General features: G+C 50.9%; 1 protein-coding gene across 4 annotated transcripts in view; it reads right to left on the bottom strand.

Annotated features, from left to right (window-relative positions):
- Nucleotides 1-5,385: 5,385 nt before the first annotated feature.
- SH3YL1 (SH3 and SYLF domain containing 1) overlaps nt 5,386-20,694 on the bottom strand; it is a 34,030-nt gene continuing 18,721 nt past the window's right edge. For 2 of the 4 annotated variants that reach the window (XM_045087926.1, XM_045087925.1), the window contains 7 exons: nt 19,415-19,479; nt 16,720-16,832; nt 15,641-15,769; nt 14,053-14,251; nt 13,019-13,082; nt 11,446-11,502; nt 5,386-5,595 (listed from right to left, as the gene is read on the bottom strand). In XM_045087926.1, coding sequence (XP_044943861.1) covers nt 5,405-5,595; nt 11,446-11,502; nt 13,019-13,082; nt 14,053-14,251; nt 15,641-15,769; nt 16,720-16,832; nt 19,415-19,479 — 818 coding nt within the window. In that variant the 3' untranslated portion in view covers nt 5,386-5,404. Of the gene's footprint in view, nt 5,596-7,750; nt 8,726-11,445; nt 11,503-13,018; nt 13,083-14,052; nt 14,252-15,640; nt 15,770-16,719; nt 16,833-19,414; nt 19,480-20,694 lie in introns of all 4 variants that reach the window. The other 2 variants (XR_006608930.1, XM_045087924.1) reach the window with 2 other exon arrangements.

Genomic DNA, 20,694 nt, shown 5'->3' with positions numbered 1-20,694 from the left:
CTGCAGCTCCGACGGACAGCGCGCGATGCTGTCTCCAGTCCCCAACCAACCTAGTGCGAACCTAGACTACTTAGGTAATCGAGTAAACAGGAAGCCGAGAATGCTGAAATCTAGGAGAGAGCACATGGGAAATGTGTGTTTTACCCCACAGACGGCAACGGCCAGTTCAAAGTGGTTCTTGCTGCTGGGTTAGGGTTTCTTTCTTTCTTTCTTTTTTTTTTTTTTAATGTTGTTAATTCTAATTGAAACCTTTGTTAAAGTTTCCCAATTGTAGATAATATTGAAGAAATGCTCATGAGCATTTTGGATGGGAAAATGTTTATCTTTTTACCAAAGTTGCCTTTTAGTGAAGTCTAAAATGTAAAACATCTTCATGGTTGGACGATTTGGTTGAATTCTTTTCAGTCCAGACTATAGACTAAGAAGAGTGCTCTAGGGTCCAGGTCTTGGTAAAAGCAGGGAACTTGGGCACGCTCTAAATCTCTCAGGCCTTCTCTCTGTCCTCTGCTCAGCTGGGAACTAGATGTCCCTTCGGAGACAGACCACTGGGCCCAGCACTGGGCCCAGCTCTCCCCACCAAAGCACTTGGCAGTATGCGGTGTGGGGGCAGTAATTAAAGTAGGTAGACGGCAAATTAAAATATGTGTGAAAACGTAAACGTGACAAGAAATATGCAAGTTACACGAGGGCACGTTAAAACATCCCTAAAAACAACAAAATTAGTCTTGAGCCAATGGAGAAATGTCCTTTATCCTCGCTTGGGCAACTGACAATCATAAGGGTACCAGTGTTCCTTACGTCAAAACACGAATTTAACAAAATTCCACTAAAAAATATACTAAGTCTGTTTTCTGGAGATAGTCAAGTTGATTGTAAAGTTCACATGTGGAAATAAACAAGCGGAAGAGCTGGGAAACCTGCAAAGCAGTGAGAGGAGTTGCTGGTCACGGCTACCACGGGACATCACCTCTTGTCACCTGGTTAGCCTGTGGTGGGAAATGAGTAAGCAGCCGCAGCTTTCCTGCACTTTATTTAAGATTTCATCCGTTTATTGACAGAGAAAGAGCCCAAGCAGGGGGAGGGACAGACGCAGACGCCCTGCTGAGCAGGCTCCTTGCAGGACTTGAACCCCAGACCCTGGCACAGAGATCTGAGCTGAACCCACCAAGCTCCCAGGAGCCCCTTTCCTGCAGTTTAAACAAGCATATGTTTCTGAACTTCAGCACAGCAATTCTATTTTTGTTGTGTCTAAGTTACTGTTTTGATCATTTTTTTTCAAGATTTTATGTATTTATTTGACAGAGAGAGATCACAAGCAGGCAGAGAGGCAGGCGGAGAGAGAGTGGGAAGCAGGCTCCCCACCAAGCAGAGAGCCCGATGCGGGGCTCGATCCCAGGATCCTGGGATCACGACTGAGCCGAAGGCAGAGCCACCCAGGCGCCCCTAAGTTACTGTTCAATCCATTCTTTATCTTCTTGGGTTATTTTTTTTTCAATTCCAAGTTTTCCATTTAGTTTTCTCCTATTATATCAACTTTCTGTTAAATTTTACGCTTTATCGTGTGTGTGTGTGGTTTCAAATTTTTCTTTCAATCCCAGCCAGTCGGCACACAGTGTGAGTTTCAGGAAGAATCTGCTGATCCATGCCCCCAGGGGCCATCACAAGTGCCCCTTCGTCCCCACCAGCCAGCGCCCCCACCCCAGTCCTCTCCCAGCAACCAGCAGTTTGTTCTCTGTAGTAAAGTCTGTCTTGTGCTTTTCCTCTCTTTGTCCCTCTATGTTCATCTGGGTTGTTTCTTACATTCTACGTATGAGTGAGACCCTGTAGTATCTGTCTTTCTCTGACGGACTTATTTTGTTTAAATCATACCATCTAGTCCCATCCACGTTGTTGCACGTGCCAAGATTTTGTTCTTTTTATGACTGAGTAATACTCCACTGTACGAACATACCGTAACTTCACCTTTTCATCCTTGAATGTATACATCATCACTTGTTTATGACAATTCAATGGAAAAGGAACACTGTATCATCTTTGTAAGTTTAGAAGTTTAAATTTTGTAAGCTTACAAGTATGTGAGACCATAGCACACAGAGCCCGGGGACACACGCACACACAGAAAGCCATAAAGCCACATGGGGGACTGGGAATGAGCAAGCTCGGGGGCGCTGACCTTTGAGGAAGGAGAGGTCAGGAGGGTGGGGGGTACACTTGGTTTTGTTTCCTGCTGGGTGACAAAAACGCGGGTCTTTGTGCTTTTCCTCCTGTCTTCAGAGTTGACTCTGAACAGACGCTGGCACGTGTGTGTGACATACGGCTGTCGGGAAAGCTGGTGAAGTCCACGATGTAGTTAAATTCAGAATATTCTGATACTATAATGAGGATGGGAAAATCACAAAACTCTAGGATAAAGAGGAAAAGAAAAGTATTGGGGCCCCTGGGGAACTCAGTCGATAAGCATCCGCTTCAGCTCAGGTCATGGTCTCAGGGTTCTGGGACGGAGCCCCGCGTCTGCTCCCTGCCCGGCGGGAAGCCTGCTTCTCCCTCTGCCTCTCCCTGCTTGTGCTCTCTCTCTCTGTGTCTCTCTCTGTCAAATAAATAATTTTAAAAAATTTTAAAAAGTATTAGTAACTATACAATAGTTTCAATGGATATGAACTGTAAAAAATATAAATTGTGACATCAAGGAGAAAATGAGGGTTTAGAAAAGCTTTTATGTGCGTCCAAGTTGTTATCAGTGTAAAGTGCACAGCTGTCGCTCTGTTTTGTGTAAGTCTTAGGGTAACCACAAGCAAAAACCCGCAGAAAATGCACAAAAACAAAGAGAACGGCATGAAAGCATACTGACCGTGACAGAAAACCATCATAAAGGGGAAGGCAAGAGAAGCGAAACAGAACTACACAATAGCCAGGAAACAACGAACAAAGTGTTAATAGTAAGTCCGCGACATTCCAAAATCACTGCAAAGGTAAACGGACTGAAGTCACCATCAGGAGACTTGCCGGGACTGAGGGGACTTGAAAAGACTCGAGTGAGTCTCACTTCAGACGTGAGGACACACTCAGACCACGAGTGCGGGATTGGGTCCCTATACTTCTGTCACACAGCATAGACTTCAGGCCAAGGACCGCAACGAGACGAGGGTCCCTACGTAATGATAACGGGGTCGACGGGCCGAGCCCGGGAACAGCTGTGACGACGCACCGACACCAGAGTGCCCTGACTGCACACGGCCGAGGCTGGTGGACCTGAAGGAGGAAGAGACTGCAGTGCGGGCCCGGGGGAGGGGAGCGGCGGGGAGGGGGCAACCCCCACGTGCGACAGAATGCAGCATCCAGACAGAAAATCATGAGGACTTGAACTTGGGCTACTGTCAGAGCAGCCGAACCCACAAACATTCTGTGCCGCGGCGGCAGGACTCACAGGCCACATTCTCCAGGACAGATCAGCCCCCGAACCACGGCCTGATACATTCGATAAGGCCGAAATCCCACCAGAGACCCTTTCTGAACACAGTGGTGCAGCCGTAGAAATCCAGTACAAGAACAAACTGGCAAATCCGTCCATATGTAGAGATCAAACGAGAAGCACACGGGACCCGTCCGCTGGCGTCATCACCCCACAGGGAGACGTGGAAGTGTGTCCCCGGGATCGGTACGGATCAGGGTGCTCACCCTTGGCCCTTCTATTCCACTCAGTGCTGGGAGTCCCGTGCGGACACTCAGGCAAGAAAACAAAGCGCGAGTGAAAGACACAGACTTCTGGTTGGGGAATGACTCAAGGCCACATGGGGAGGGACAAGCACAGTAACCTCCGCTGGCAGGTGACAAGCTATTGTGTATAGAAAGCCCCGTGTCCATTAACAGATGAATGGCTAAAGAAAATGTGAGGAGAGAGATATATATGGAAATCCTGGAGTTTGAGGAAATATGGATGGACCCTGAGGGCATTACCCTAAGTGAAACAAATCCGTACAAGACAAACACTGTATGATCTCAATTACACGGGACTCTAGAAAAGCCCAAGCTCACAGAAGCAGAGAGCAGTGGGGTGGGGGTCACCGCAGGCTGGGAGATGGGGGAACTTAACATACTGGTCGAAGGCTACAAATTTCCAGGCATAAGAGGAACAAGTTCCAGGTCGAGTGTCCAGCATGGTGACTAAGTTCGGTAATATTGTATTCGATAACTGAGATCCGCTGAGAGAGGAGAACATCACTGTTCTCACCAAAAAATAAATAAATACATAAAATACTTGAAATGATGATGGGTTAATTAACTCGGTGGGACCTTCCGCAGTGCATCTGTACATCAAACCATCACACTGTGGTCTTTAAATACTACTACTACTACTGCTACTACTATTAAATAAACACCAGTGTATTTGTCAAGCATGTATTAGTAAACCCAAAAAGAAAACAAGTCGGGCAGCCAATCACCGTGCTGGATTTTAACCTTCAGGCCAACCACAGGACCTCTTACTTTACACAGAGAAAATGCGAAAAACAAGACATTAACTTATCTTTTTTTTTTTTTTTTTAAGATTTTATTTATTTATTTGTCAGAGAGAGAGCGAGCGAGAGCAAGCACAGGCAGACAGACAGAGTGGAAGGCAGAGTCAGAGGGAGAAGCAGGCTCCCTGCGGAGCAAGGAGCCTGATGTGGGACTCGATCCCAGGACGCTGGGATCATGACCTGAGCCGAAGGCAGCTGCTTAACCAACTGAGCCACCCAGGCGTCCCTAACTTATCATTTAAAGAACATTTATTTAGGCACAACTAGGCCATGTCAACATAAGTTGATTCTCCTACTAGAAATGAATAAACATAACCTCATGCAGAAGAAAAGTCAATGTCACCTTTGTTCAATGCAGAGTGGCTGAAATTCGCAACAGCAGGTCTCTGCCACCAACACACACAGAGGTGGTTTTTAGGAAATAAAGATCATCTTTAAGGATTCACACTCTAGCTTGCACCTACAACTAGGATTACTAAATACCTTCCTTAAGCAGATTCCTTCTTCTCTAGGCACTTTGCAAATAGAAATACATGAGTCGGTATTCACAGCCTGCCCCTAAGATCCTCAGTTAGAATAAGCAATTACCACATACAGAGCCACTTGTGGGCTTAGCGATGCTTGAAAAGGAACACAGAAGGACTGTGACCATATGAATTGGAGTATATTAACTATTAAATAGGATGTGTGATAAAATTAGTATGAAGTATTGAAACGTATGTAAGTTAACCAGCTATACAGAGAGATAAAATCTTTACATATTTGATAAAAGTTTAAGAAAAAGAGCTGTATTTTAAAACTTATATTAAACACTGCCTAACTGCAGAGTAAATCCTGTCCGTGGAGAAATAAATGTTTTATAATTCTCAAAGAAGAAAATAATATAAACTTTAATTCATGGCAACATAGTTGGCTGGAAAAATGCCAGTTTGACCTCGAAGCTTTCCTTCCCACCAATCGAACTGTGAGTCTGTTTTTGATATAACTGTGATTCTGTCTCCAGCTTGAAAATTCAAGTCCCCAGGCTGTTGTCCCTCGAAAGAATACAACGCCGTCACTTCCACGGGCTCGTCCAGATAGCCTAGAACAAACAAGCAGAGGTACTTAGACTACGCACACGTCTGATGGGAAAGCCTGGGAAGGGTGTGGGGCTAAGACGTAAATTAACTTCCCTACTTGATACTCTAATGCCTTCGCACATGGGGTCTGTGAGATTTTCATCCTATTATTAAACTCGTGTTTTTCTTCTTCAAAAAGAGCAAGTGTTTGGTAATAACACTTCCTAAATCCACACAAGTCAAACTACATACTATTATATACCTGACTATGCATTTAGCAAATATCTGTGGTTGTAATTGTTGGACTTCTGAATGATCTCCAGGATACCACCACAAGCCAACCCTTGAACACGGTGGGCGCTTACACATGGAATGTTTTTGTGATTAACAGTATGATAATATAAATGTATTTTCTCCTTCTTTCCTTTTTTTTAAAAAAATTAATGTATTGACTTGACAGCACAAGAGAGCACTGGCAGAGGGAGAAGCAGACTTCCCGCAGAGCAGGGAGCCCCGAGCGGGACTCGGTCCCAGGAGCCAGGACATAGAATCAAAAGTGATATGTGGATTTTCAGCTGATTGGGGTTTGGTGCCCCCAAATGCCACGCCCCACATGTTCAAAGGTCAACTGTATTTACATTTTCCCCCTTTTAATCGAATGGTCATTGTGGCTTCCATGAACTGTAGCTGTTAGAGAAAAACACATTTATGGTCACGATTGTATCATACAGGATTTAATTGAAAAACCATGCTCCAGGATGGAAGTAGATGTTATTTCGCTAAGGGAAATAAGTCAGTCAGAGAAAGACAAATATCCTATGAGCTCACTCGTATGTGGAATTTAAGAAACAAATGTGCAAAGGAAGAAAAAGAGAGAGAAACACACAGAAACCGAGGAACAGACCCAGACTCTAAACTCTAGAGAAATACGGTTACCCGAGGGGCAGTGGGTAGGACAGGGATTGAAGAGAACACGTATCGTGCTGAAAAATAACACAAAATGTTAAAGAGAACAGAAGAGGAGCCGCGCTCAGGAGCCGTTGGTTTTGAGGGCTCCGACTCCCAGGCACTTTGCCGGTTCAGGAGCGCTTTCCCCACAGGCTTCACGGCTGCTCGCTCTACACTGTCGGAACAGAGACAAAACTCAAACCAGCGCAAGAAGAAGGTCTGCCTATGCTTAATCAGAGTTTCTCTCTCTCTCTTTTTTAGGATTTTATTTATTTGACAGACAGCGATCATAAGCAGGCAGAGCAGCAGGCGGGGTTGGGGCGGCGAGCAGGCTCCCTGCCAAGCAGAGAGCCCGATGCGGGGCTCGATCCCAGGACCCTGAGATCATGACCTGAGCCGATGGTAGAGGCTTAACCCACTGGGCCACCCAGGTGCTCCTTAATAAGAGTTTCAACATAATCTGTAAAATTTTTTATATTGTGTTAGGAAGAAAATACTTTGAGAACTGAGGAGTTATTATGAGTAAAATACAGTAACTTTACGAACTGTGCACCAGCAAAAGAAATATAGAGAAACAGATACTTTCTGTTCATTCATCCTCGTGCGCATTTTAGGCAATTCGATGGTTGTTAAATGCGTCTTAGTAGAGGCACACTGAAAACATAAATAACCGAATTCTGAAACTCAGTTATTTAACCCGATAATACTATAATAAAAGATAAACCAAATTTGGCTTGTTGGTAAGAAATAAAAAGTCAAGACTTGAGTTACACCGTACTGAGCGAGATTCGCCGTGTGTCACCCACACACGGCGTGCGACAGTCCTTCCTGTGAGAGCGGTGCCCCGGGATTGTCCGAGTCCTGCGGAAACAACCCCAGCAGCAACCCAGGGTCACATCACAGAGACTCCGGGGGTCGTTATTTTTTCTACCACAGACATGCTCTGTTTCTGTGATTCGTACCACGTGAACTTGCGGTCTGCCCGTTTGAAGGAAGAAGAACAAGCGTGTGTCACCGAGAAGAGCCCTGATGCAGCCTGGGCATCATCGAGACCAGCGGAGTGACAGCCAGCACACACTAACGAGCCCTCCGTTCCTCTGCATGTGACAAGCGCAGTGGGACACCGAGCCAGTCCTCACAACAGGCCTCTCTGTCATTAAACCGGAGGAATGCAAGCTGGTGTGAGAGGGAACGTCGTTCTGAACAGCGTCTTCCCATCAGCTTACTCACCGCCCACACACGAAGCTCAACCTCTTCAACCCCAGTTAACGGACACCCTCAAGACTCCTCCTCTCCCGTCTCCAGACGTCTCGGATGACACAAAGCACAACTGGAGGAGCCCCAGTGAGCATCAGGGAGTGTTCTGGAAGTCATCGCCATCTCAGCAGCCACGTGTCGCACAACATTAAGACATCCGAAGGGACAAGGGCAATGGTGACAGGTGCTGCCTCTGAGCTGTACCTTCCAGATGCACGAAGGACAAAGTGCTGATGGGAACGTGGTGCGAGGGCAGAGCCAGTGGTTTCGAGAGAAGGCGGCGGCACGGCGGGGCTTCCCCGACCCAAACTCTGGGCAGACATGAGGCAGAGGGGCGGGGATCGTGGCTGGTAGAGCGAGGGGCAGTACGGGCAGGACAGGCAGCCGGGGGGAGCCCCAGAAGACTCAGAAGCTGAAGCCGTTTCGGGGAAAATCCACACACAAGAACACGAGGCAGGGAGCCCAGCCCGAATGAGGGCCCTGGAGGCCGCAGCCTGCAGGCCCCGCAGGCCAGGCCCTACTGCTGCTTCTTGCAGCAAAATGACTTAAAGCTCTCCTTTGCTGTAAATATTCGGGATATTTCCCACAAGGAAAAGTTTAATGCCCACAAAATAGCTTATTAAAAAAAAAAAAAAAAAAGTGGGCCTTTTTCTTCCGGGAGGGGGGTTGGACCTTTCAGAAAGGGAAAGCCCCCCAGGGACCACGGCCCCACTGCTGATGAAAGTATCTGGCGTTCACAGATGCCTTCCCTTCTGAGTGACCCAGGCCTTCCAGTTTCCTATTCCTGTGCTCAAGAAATACGGAGGCTGGGGCGCCTGGGGGGCTCCGTGGGTAAAGCCTCTGCCTTCAGCTCAGGTCATGATCTCAGGGTCCTGGGATCGAGTCCGGCATCGGGCTCCCTGCTCACGGGGGAGCCTGCTTCCCCCTCTCTCTCTGCCTCCTTGTGATCTGTCAAATAAATTAAAAAAAAAAAAAAAAAAGACAGAAAGAAATATGGAGGCTCTTTGAAGCAATTAGCCATTTTCCTCATCATATCCAACTTGAATTCAAACACAGGTTACTCTTCTCTCCCAGGTCAGACCCACAACAGGAAACAGATCACAGGCCCCAGGGACGGGCAGCTGCCCTGAGGCTTCTAATTAGAGAGGCCACGTCTACTGGGTCTCACTGCGTCCTTCCCTGTTGCTTCCTCCGTGCTCTGCGTCATGTAGCCATAGGTAAGCAGCGTCTCTGGCCCCGACATGGTTCAGGAAAGGAATCCCAGCCTTCGGGAGGGCGTCTCAAGGCAAGCGGAAGTAAGAGCACAGACACGTCCTCGGTTTGGGGTACATTTAATACAGTAGTGAGCTGCATGACTGACCTAAGTCTCCAGGTCGGGGGTGGGGGTCTATCACTGTGGGGACCACATCCTCTGGAAGAGGATGACAGTCCCTGGGGACTGAGGCAGACAAGGCCACAAGGTGAGTCCACCAGAACCAGCCGCTCTCAGATGATAACATCTGGGGCAATTGTGCTTGTCGCAACTGGGGCAGGAGTCCTATCGGCACAGACTGACTCAGCCCAGGGCACCCTGCAGCACAGGATGGCCCCCACGGTGGACGTGTCCAGACTGTCACTGACAACTACAGGGTGAATGGGGGGTGGATGGTGAAGACTGACACAGGAGGGCACGGGGACAAGGTACAGTAAATCAGGCTGTGCACTTGCAAGGCTGTCTCGCTGAGACACCCAAGCACCAGATAGCTGGAGCTTCCAAAGGGTAGAACAAAAGTACACGCAGTTAGGAGAATCACTGCTTTCCCCAACAGCCATGCAGAAGTGCAGCTGGTCAGCGTGTATGGGTCAGGCAGAGAGCAAGCCCGCGGCAGCCTGGACGTCCTGGTAGGTCGTGTTTAACTTGAGGTTCAGGCCTGTGCCCTGTGCTTTTTCTCTGCAGCAGTGCTTGGCCAGGATGTAAGAAAGTCCTTGCTAAGAACTGAACTGGTTTGACAGCTGCTTTAAAAAAACAAAACAAAACAAACAAAACGAAACAAACGAACAAAAAAAAACCCCACAATCATGTAAAGTAAGTTTTATTTTAAAAATAGACTTTAAATCTTCCTTTCCATTTTTTTTCAACATCCCTTATATTTGGAGAAAGTTATCCCAGTACCCACTGTTTGTACAAATTAATTCACCCTATACTCAAATATATAAACAAAACCTGATCGGCCAAGAACTGTCTGTGGTCGCATGGCCAATGCTCAACGTCCGAGCCTGATTCCAGAGCCCACTCAGGGTTTGCTGCTTCTAACTTCACACCGCCCTCAGTGCCTTTGAGGGGTGTTTCTAACATTCCTGAGGCACCCAGCCTGCGGGCACAGGCCCTTGGAGAACCCTGTGGAAAGGGGGTCACCTCTACTTCCGCTGTCCCTTGTCCTTCGGTGTCCCCGCTGGCCCCTCTCCCTCAGCAACTCAGCTTGTCTGTTGACCTCAAATTTAAGAACCGCTTTAACTGCAAGCTATCTAAGTGTAGGTCTAATTCCAGCAGAGTCTCCTGAAAGACTGCGACATAAAGTTCTAGTCGTCTATGCTACTTGGGTATAAGCATTTACATGTTCGCCCCTTTTGCTTCTGAAGGGTGTGTGTGTCCCACGGTCAAATTACTGGCAAGGTCAATAGTCTCCAGCCGGTTGCAAATCACATTCAAGAGAGCAAACTACATTTTAAAAGCCTCTTAGTGTTTTCCCGCTGTGCGGGAGACCACGGCTCAGCGTGCTCAGACCGTCAATCCCGGCAGCGGCCCCTCAGACGCAGGGCGACCGCAGCTTTCCTGGACACCGCCCGGCGGGAAGCGGGCTCCACACCGGGGGAGCCAGGCTGAAAGCATGTGGGAAGTCAGAAGCGACTGCACCAGGAAAGCATCACTTCCGTGGAAGGAACTGTGCTTACCAGACATTTTTGAAATATCTTTACAAATTAAAACCAAAATGTGTACTTAGCTACCTTGAGGTCCGTTTCCATGAAAGCAGTGATGCCCCGTAGTTTACTTTCCCAGGAGTATGGGGTTCTGTGACTCCAGTGACAAAAGGTGACGGGAGAAAATAAACAGGCTATGCGACAACTGGTTCACCTTTGCCCTCATTTTGTGTCCCATTCACATTTCTAAATAATTGCTTAATTCCCCAGGAACGTTTTGTTAAGAATATTGAAGTAAGACAGTACATCCTAGTAAGTTTTAGGTAGTTGCCAATAACGGCAAAATATCTGAACATGAAAAAAAAAATCCTTAAAATATACAAAAATATCCACGGGGCTAAAACCCGGACAAGATGTGATGATGATGAAGTTGCAATTCACAATGAACAAGCCTTGTCATTCTATGGTGACCAGATCGTAGAAGATCCTGCGGTTGGTCCTCCCACGGCCCCTGCGAGTCAGAGGGGCTCCATCCCAAGCTGGGGTGCCAGCCCCTCGGCCGGCAGGACCTGCGCAGGTGCCCCGCACAGTCCCGTCGCCCTCCTCACCGCGGACGAGTGCCACCAGGAGAGCGAAAGCACTTCCCTACGAAGCAGGGAGAGGCGCGTGGCCCGAGGTGCTGCCGTCCCAGAGCTTAGACACCGCCGAGTCCTTAGCGTGCGACCGTAGGACGCGGGTGAGTCATTTTATCGCACAGATGTCGTACTTACCAACTCTCTGCGGAAGGCCGGGAAGCTCAGGGTAGAGCTTGCACTTGTGTCCGTTACCTGCAAAACAGGGACACCGGGCGGCATCGGGAAAATGGGTTAGCCTATCGCACCTAAGAGCCGTATCTTCACTCCCGACGATCGCTGGAAACATTACTTTATCACAGTTTAACCCCAGAAAGCAGTCCCGCCATCGGGCAGGGGTCGCCCTCTGCTACTGCAGGGTCAGAAACGCCGGACCACTGCGCTGACCTGGGCTCCAGGGTCGCGGGGCACACACGCATCTTCTCCCCGAAAGCGACCACGAGCGACCCGCGCGTTTTCCGAGGGTGCAGCCCCCAGGGCAGCGGTTTTCCGACATCCTCGTCTGCTCAATTCAAACTAATTTTCAAACGGCTCCTGTTCGCGCACATTTTTAAGTAACACCCAAACGGTTCAACGGGACCCTAAAACCTGCAGACGGCCTCCGGGGCCGAGTTCAGCGGCAGTTGCGGAAGCCTGGCGGTCGCCTCGCCCCCGGGTCACGGCGTCACAGCAGGAAGAGAACCGCACCGGCCCCTGTCCCCGCAGGCCACGGAGCCCTGTGGAGTCCGCGCCGGGGCGGGAGTGCCGTCGGGCGGCGGGAGACCTCCCCGCGCTCGTCCGTCTTCCGGGACTTGGGAAACGCCACGGGCTCTACCGACCGCGTGCGGGTCAGACCTCGTGCGGGTCAGACCTCGTGCGGGTCAGACCGCGTGTGGCCGCCCAGGGTCCGAACAAACGTCGACGCGGGGGGCGTCTCCCTCCTCAGAGGCGAGTCCAGGCGGACGAGTAAGCACCGGAGTCGGACCCAGGCCAGTGCGCGGCCGCGGACAGGAGGTGCGGGGTTAGAGGCGGGTTACGAGGCGGGAGCGAAGAGCAGCTGGTCCCGGGCACCTCCCCGGGGCTCCCTTCAGGCCAGTGCGCGGCCTCGCCAGGGCCCCGTGAAGGGGTGGGACGCGGCGCCGGAGCAGGGAGCGGGGGGCTCGGGTCCTTCGGCGCCTCCTCCCGGACCTGCCGGTTCCCCCGGCGAGGGCCGCCATGTCCGCCCACGGGTCTCTCTGCGGCTGACCGACGGTCGATCGGAGCCGGCCGGGGTCGGGCCCGGCCTCCGCGCTCCGAGGCTCGCGGGAAGCGTCGCCCCCTTCAGCGGTGGCCCCGGGCATGCGACCCTCTGCGCCAGGGAGGCAGGACCCCGGGAGTGACCGTCCTACGGACCTGCGAGGGACGAGGGGCGGAGGCCGAACCCTGCGGTCCTGCAAGTCGGCTCGACGTGGACGGCCCGGGGGACACCGGAGCTCCCGAGGACAGGCGCGCACCGGAAACCGGCTGCTTCCAACCCGGCGCGTCCCGCCCGAGGGGGGTCGGCCTCTGGGGGGAGCAGACTCTGCGGGAGAAGCTTCCGGCAACGGGCCTTGTCCCCGACGGCGAGGAGGCCGCGCAGTCCCTCTTCTCTTCAGCCCGTCCGTCCCCCCCCTCGGACCCAAAGTGGAACGACAGAGCCTCGGGACAACCACGCGCAGTAACGAACGCGCCTGCGTCGCGACCAAGGACTTACTTCGGGGGCCTCGTGCGGGGGGCGGCTGCGGTCCCGGCGTCGGCGTGGGAGGCACGTCTGTCGCCTGCAGCAGCACAAAGAAAACATGGAAGCACTAATTCACGTCGGCGCATCCAAGGGCAGAGTAACCTGGTTCACCTGCGGAGAAGAGCGCCCGCATGGCCCGCGCACTCCTCGGGGCCACACTCGGCTGACCCGGGGCCACGCGATGGGGCTGCGGGGGACTCTCCTGTCGCGGGAAGCTCGCCTCAGCCACGGTCCGGGGGGTGGGGCAGGGTCAGCGGAGGCTCCGCGCGTCCGGGCACGCTGCGCCACGGGGTCCGCGCTGGGGCTCCGCGCCCAAAGCCCCTGCCCTTCGCGGCCTCAGCGTGGCCGTCGTGGGCGTCGCTGTCTCCCGCTCGCAGCCACACGCCGGGGCAGGCGACTGCGGGAGAGGAGCGACGCTTCGCCCTGAAGCTGCCACCGAGGACGCGTCCGAGTTCGACGTGTCCCCGAGGACATCATGTGACTGGACGTGAGCGCGAAGTCGGGGGTTCCGGGGGGCTGAGGTCCGGGACGGCCCGCGCTCCGAAGCCACCGTCCCGGGACCGCGGGGACACGCACCGCAAGGACATGCACCGCGGGGACCCGGAACCACAGGGACACGTGCCGCGGGGACACGGAACCGCGGGGACACGGGACCACGGGGACACGCACCGCGGGGACATGCACCGCGGGGACCCAGGACCACAGGGACACGCGCCGCGGGGACACGCACCGCGGGGACCCGGGACCACAGGGACACGCACCGCAGGGACACGCACCGCGGGGACCCGGGACCACAGGGACACGGGACCGCGGGGACACGCACCGCGGGGACCCGGGACCACAGGGACACGGGACCGCGGGGACACGCACCCCGGGGACACGCACTGCAGGGACACGCGCCGCGGGGACACGGGACCGCGGGGACACGCACCCCGGGGACACGCACTGCAGGGACACGCGCCGTGGGGACACGGGACCACAGGGACATGCACCGCGGGGACACGCACCGCAGGGACACGCGCCGCGGGGACACGCACCGCAGCCCGCCTCCGCTCCCGCGCGGCTCTCCGGGCGTTGGCTCGCTGTCCGTCGCGCTCGTACTTGGCGGTGAAGGAGTCCAGGACCTCATAGAGCTCGTCCGCTTGCGCCGGCCGCGGCGCTTCTCCGAAGAGCAGGTCGTAGGCTCGGACGTCGCGACAGTAAAACCTGGTGGAGCGGGTCGGAGGCGGCGCTTAGGGACCCGCGGCTTCTCCCCAGTCCGGGTCGGGCCGCCCCTGCGCACAGGCCCGTCGGCGCCGCTCGCGCTCCCGCGAACTCGTCGCGCCCCCGCGCGCCCCCGCGCGCCCCTCGGAGCCCGTCCCGGAAGTCCCCGGGCGCGCGTCGCGATCGCGTGCACACGCTCACACACTTACACACGCGTGTGCAAGGGCCCCCCCTGAAGCCGACGCACCTCGAAGCGCACACTCTGTACAGGCTTCGACATCTCAGCGCCGCACGACGCCGCAGCTGCGGCTCCGCCGGTCCCTACGGCGCTTCCTCGGTCCGAACGACACGGACTCGCCCCGCGGCCGAAGACGTGCGTTCGCTTTAGTCTACTCCGGATTACGGGAAATCCGCCCAAAGGCCCAGAATCCAGTTTCTACCAGAATTCCCCTGCTCGTTCCTCCGGCTCATCACACCAGAAGGAAAACCTCCGCAAACCCCGGTGGTCCGGTTCCTCCGACTTCCCGCGGCCGCGCGGACGGACGGACGGACAGACGGACCGGGCACTGGGGAGCTCGCAGGGACGGCCCGGTCGCCTCCGCGCAGGCTCCCGTCCGGGGCTCGCTGTGCCCCCCCCACCCCGGGCTCCCAGCCCCGGACGCGGACAGGCTCTGGGGAAGTGGCTCGGTCTGTCGGGGCAGCCGGACTCACAGTTCGGGGAAAAACTAGCCAGTTTAGAGTACAAGTTCTTCACCCGTTAGAGAATGTCTAAATCTCCCCTTTTTACATTTCCTTTCAGTGTCCCAAGGGTCCCTGTTCAGGCGCCACCCCCGTGCCCCTCAGTGCGCGCCACAGGCTCTCAATCCCTTCGTAAAAATCAGAATTCGTCTCAGTTTTATGCAAGAAAGACAAAGCGTCATAGCAGACAGCCTCTCCTATTAGGAACATCTGACTGACCTACAAGGTGCATGAAACAAACTTGGTGAATATTATGGAGCCACCGACTCATATTTAAGATTCTTCTACCGCTAAGTGGGAAAGAAAAGGACTCGTAATTGTTGTGACCAGAATCGTATGTGGCCAAACAAGGGGAACGGATGCTCAGGAAAACACTGTAAGGCAATAAAGCTAAAAGTGAGTCATGTTACTCTTAAAAAAGTAGAATGGCTTTTTTTTTTAAATAATTTTTTGTCTCTTCTATATTTTCTTAAGTACATGTTACTTCATATCGAATCTTTAAATAAATAAATGCACAGTTGGAGTCGAATGCTGTGTTAAAAACGAACACACAAGGTTACTCTGTAAACTCTGAGCCACGACACAGACCTCGGAGGGGTCACTCTTCTCATCACGCTTTCCTGAAACCGGTGAGAATTACTTGGCCTGACTTACTTCCGATTAGTGTCTTTCCTTTCGATCAAACAACTGCCCTCTAAAGATACGCCAGCAAAGAGCCCTCTTGATTTGCAGTACGTAAAGACAGCGGCAGAGCTTCTCAGGGCAACGTTTCCTTCTAAATTCCTGCAAAAGAGAAGGTTTTGCGTCCTGGAGTCCGGCGGGCTGGGCCCTAAGATGGCATGCGCAGCACTGCACTGCAGGTCACTTCGCTCAAAGGACAGATCTTGTCCTGTCCGTCCGTCACGTGCCTTTCTGTTGTCCTTCCTGCTCTCCTGGGCTACTCGTGCTTAGCGTGGGCTAGAGCAGGGACAGGGCATGGGAGAGGGCACGGTATGTAAAACCATTATAAAAGGCCGTGCTGATTCCGAGGACTACATTGTACCAAACACATGGAAAGGCCGATACTTTCCAACTTTGTCTCCCTTTCTTGAAACAGGAATGTACCTTTTAAGAGTACTAAGGTCTGTGGGTTCTTCTTACACTGAGTATTTTCATGGAATTTAGAAACCTTTCTAGAAGACTGCATGTTCTGAGTTTTCAGCATTTCTATATTGCTTGAATGACCCCCAAATAGTTGTACACTACTTAGTTGCAACTACTTAGTTGTAACTAAGTACACCAGCAAACTCCATTAACAGAGGGGTAAAATGCACTCTATGTACTATACATACTACTCTAGTGAAAAGCTTCTATTTCCAATTTTCCATAATTCAGTCTGAAGAAAGTCTTTTTTCTTTCTTGATCAATGCTGCCTTTTACCAGTTAATTAAATTGGACTTAGTTCCTTCAGAGCTTAAAGGTAAATTTTATGTTCCATCCCGGTCGATATAATGGCCTACGTTTCTGAAGTATTCAGTTTTTTTTGTTTGTTCCAGTTTCAGATTTTCTCATTTTATCACACTGGCTGTACTTTACAAATTTCTTATTTCCAAACAACCTCAAACCCTCCAGAACATATATAAACCATAAACCAGTTTCGTTTCAATTGAAGCTTCTTCTTAGGGCAAAACCATGTATAATCTTTAAACCATTACTATCCAACAGCTGTCCAGAAAGTACTTTATGGTACTCACCTTCCCAGGGGCCCAACTGCCACAGTAAAATTCCCTCCAAGGGTCAGGTTACCACCTTTTGCAAAAGCTTCTACTGCTCTGTCATAATTCAAAATTATTACCAAATCTGATACCTGAAAATGAAGAGACCCATTTCTTTAAAAATAATTATGCACAAATGTCATTTAAAATATATGCTGATTAAAACTCAAAATATATACCATATGATGTAGCAAGAATTTCAGTGTAGACAGTGAAAGAAAAAGAAAGAAGAATCATTTTTGTTTTGAGCAGAGGACGTAAGCCATGGCTCTTTCCACGGGTTAGCACAGCAAACACCGCTGAGCATTCACTATGCACCAAACCCATACTGGGGGGCTCCGTGCACATTCCCGGTCCTCGGCAGGCTTGTGATGTAGGCAGTGACAGAGGTCTAGTGAGGTGACTGGACTGTCACGGTGAGAGCCGGAAGAGATCCGACAGAGGTTGTCAGGAAGATTACAAGTACTCCCTTCGACTACACATGCCAAGAAAGGCAACCAGCTAGGACTCAGGGCGTAAGATCCAGGGTCCTCAGTGACATTTCCACACTGAAGTCCCTGGCAAGGTCACGTGTCTACACTGATAAAGAGCATGTTGTCCACTTTCTTTTAGGGGCAGAAATTCAGAATAACAGAAGGAAGCTAGTTAACTATTAGTTCATGCCCCTACTGACTTAATTCTCTAAGTAAAAGCAAAAGTCAGAATGTGGGAATAATGCCCCAGACGAGCCAGCATGGAGGAGGTGCTCCCCACCACTGCACAGAGCCCAGTGCGAGCCCAGAAGTGTGGAGAGCCCTCGGGGCTGGAGGCCCGAGCCCGGTCCGGCCCCCTCCTGGAGAGCTGGTTGACCCGCGGCGTTCTGACCACTCTGCACCTCTCACCTGTTCCTGCGCACACTCACTTACCCTCTGAAGACCGAGGGTGTGTGTCACATACACCCTAGAAAAGGAAAGGCATACTGACTGAGGCTAAGAATTTGGGCTAAAAATCTAGCTGTTTGGGTGTGAATTCAACTTCTGCCTCTTGCACATCATGGGATCTTAGGCAAACAATTGAGCATCTTGAAACCTTAGCTCATTCCTCTGTTTTAAGGTGGGTATGATAACAGGAGCCACGTCCGTACGTAGACTCTGCATACACGCAGGCACGTGCAGAGACACGCGTACGGATGTGTAAAGGGTTAGCTGAAATCCTCTGTAAAGCCTGGTGTGTTCACCACAACTCAATAAAACATGAAAAGGCCAAACAAACTGGTGTTTCAAAGATTACTTAGTTCATATAGTTCTTTAATGTTTTCTAATGTTTTCAAATCAATTTTTCATGGGACCTACAGAAGATACCACCAAAAGAGACCGCACAAGTAGATTCTTTTAAAAATGCTTAATTTGGATCATTTTATAAAAAAAAAATACAGTTGAGTTCCACAGCATGAACTAAGTACACCAGCAAACTGACCTCCAGGAAATACTTCACCGTGAGTCCTATGAACTGTTATTTCCAGCGCACATGTGGACAGTTTCTAAAGACTGCAGGGTCAAATAATACAGAATTACCTAGCATTTTTAAGCAAAATTAAGTAATTTTTCCCATGATTGTGTGAGCTATCTCTTACGTGCATTTTCAAGTAATACATATAAAATTGTTTTGCACAGTGCTTGGTGTGTACACACGCAGAGAGCGCACAGCTCTGGCCCCGACCGTGTGAATACCTGACTGGTACTGTCCTCTGCACCTGTGGCATCGCAGTATAATTAAGGGAAAACTCTAAAAGTCAGTTTAAGAAAAAAAAAAAATGACCCTTTAATTTTCTGGGTCACCTCAATTCAGCTCTCTCTGAAGAAGAGTAAAATGACCCTGTGTTCCTTGGTGATGTCGCTTATGAGGGAACCAGGTCAAAGCTCCACAGAGGTGGGAGAGGGGCCAGACTCTAGGTTCATTTCCACAACTTAGAGGAAAAGCAAACAGATTCCCTGAAAGAAAACTGGCAAGAGAGCAAGTAGACAGTGTAAGACAGACACCCGGAAACGGGGTCAGCTTTCCTAGGAGGTCTGCAGTGAGGTGTCACTGAGTAAGATGCCAGCTCTGCCGTTAAATTTAACCCTTTCGTTAAAGAAAGAAGCAAGCCCGATCCCCCTGCAGGAGAAGCTGGCGGAGGCATGCTAACCCCAGACGACCCCCAGGAACAGGGTGCTGTGGCCGGGAGCCCACCCGAGAGGCCGTCATCACCAGGAGCCAAGTCACAAAACGAAACCATGCAAAGTGGGCATTTGAAGTAATCTGCAGGCCAGACGGGGCACAACCGTGGGGCTACCGAACCTGAAGGCAGACTGTGTGAAGCCTGGTGCACCCGGGGCCGGAGCTCTACAGCCCAACATGGACATCAGCAGCCCTGCGAGCCCAAGCCACAGGCGGCCAAGGACAATGTGGTCTCTGTGAGGCGTATCTGTTCCAGAGATGCGCGGAAGGTGGGCACAGAGCACAGGATGGACAGGCCGAGCTCTACTCCCCATGAAGAACATGGGAGACACCGGGCAGTCCTAAGAGGGCATCTCTCCGGAAAATGAAATACGGATTGTGTCGGTGGTGAAATGAGAACAGGAGGTTCTCGCCAGTTCTGTGCAGTAAGTTTCAGCTGGTTTTAGAGAAAACCGCAATTGTGTGTTTCCACACTTACCTCAATTCCCACTTCGAAGCCTCCGCCGAGCCCCGCTATCCCAATGGCTGAAGGCGCAGACCATTCTAACAAAAACAGAGACACGGACGTTACTCTAACATTAAAGCCCCTTGGCACACAAATATGGGTAGGAAAAATGCTACAGTGAGAATGAACAGTGTTTCTTTTAAAAATAATGAGACTGTGGCATTTCTCCCTGCAATTTTAATATTACTTAATAAGAGTATATATATCTGGTTAAAAGTATTTTACTGATTATAATATCAATTCACAGCAGCATTTCACAGAGCAAGTCTACAAATGAAGGATCCACATGCATGGAAGAGCCAACACCACCATTAAATCAGGGTACAAGACCACAGTTTGGTTTAAAGCTTTCTTTTTTGTTTTTAAGACTTTATTTGACAGAGAGACAGAGATCACAAGTAGGCAGAGAGGCAGGCAGAGAGAGAGGAAGGGAAGCAGGCTCCCTGCTGAGCAGAGAGCCCGATGTGGGACTCGATCCCAGGAGCCTGAGATCATGACCTGAGCCGAAGGCAGAGGCTTCACCCACTGAGCCACCCAGATGCCCCCAGGTTTAAAGCTTTCTAAGAGCTTTCATCTACTACACTCACCCTTCTGTCGTCAAACTACTGAAAAAAATTGATTCAAGTTGCGTTTGCTTTGACTGAAAGGTACTAAGGTCGGAATTAGAATAACGTATTTCTGCGGGTGGGTTTCTGTTCAGAGGTTGCACACAGACAGCACCCTCCTCCAGACCCCCGGCACCTAGGAACAAACCATGGGTGAAGTTCAAAGGGTCATTGTTTCCTGCGGTATGAAGCAGCTTTTTAAAGTTCCTTCACCAACTGCTACATAAATTATGAAACTAGAGGTATATTTTTATGACAATTACCATAGACAAATTTGTGAACAAGATATTATCTATTTCATCAAAATTCAATGTACAGAATGTTGACAAAACAACTTTAAGAAATGTGACATTGCTGGGGCACCTGGGTGGCTCAGCTGTTAAGTCTCTGCCACCAGCTCAGGTCATGATCTCAGGGTCCTGGGATCGAGCCCCGTATTGCACCCCAGGCTCTCTGCTCATTGGGGAGTCTGCTTCTCCCTCTCTCTCTGCCTGTGTCTCTGCCTGCTTGTGATCTCTCTCTGTCAAATAAATCATTAAAAAATCTTTAAAAAAATGTTTGAAAGGTATTAGATATTAAGGCTGACAGACTCACAAATCCACATCCCTTAATCTTTATAAACGTGTGTAATTCATCCAACTGTGGAAC

This window comes from Mustela putorius, unplaced genomic scaffold (genome assembly GCF_011764305.1).
Source record: "Mustela putorius furo isolate JIRA1106 unplaced genomic scaffold, ASM1176430v1.1 tig00001618_pilon_pilon_pilon, whole genome shotgun sequence".
Classification (NCBI taxonomy): Eukaryota; Metazoa; Chordata; class Mammalia; order Carnivora; family Mustelidae; genus Mustela; species Mustela putorius.
This window is presented reverse-complemented; position numbering and strand designations above follow the sequence as displayed.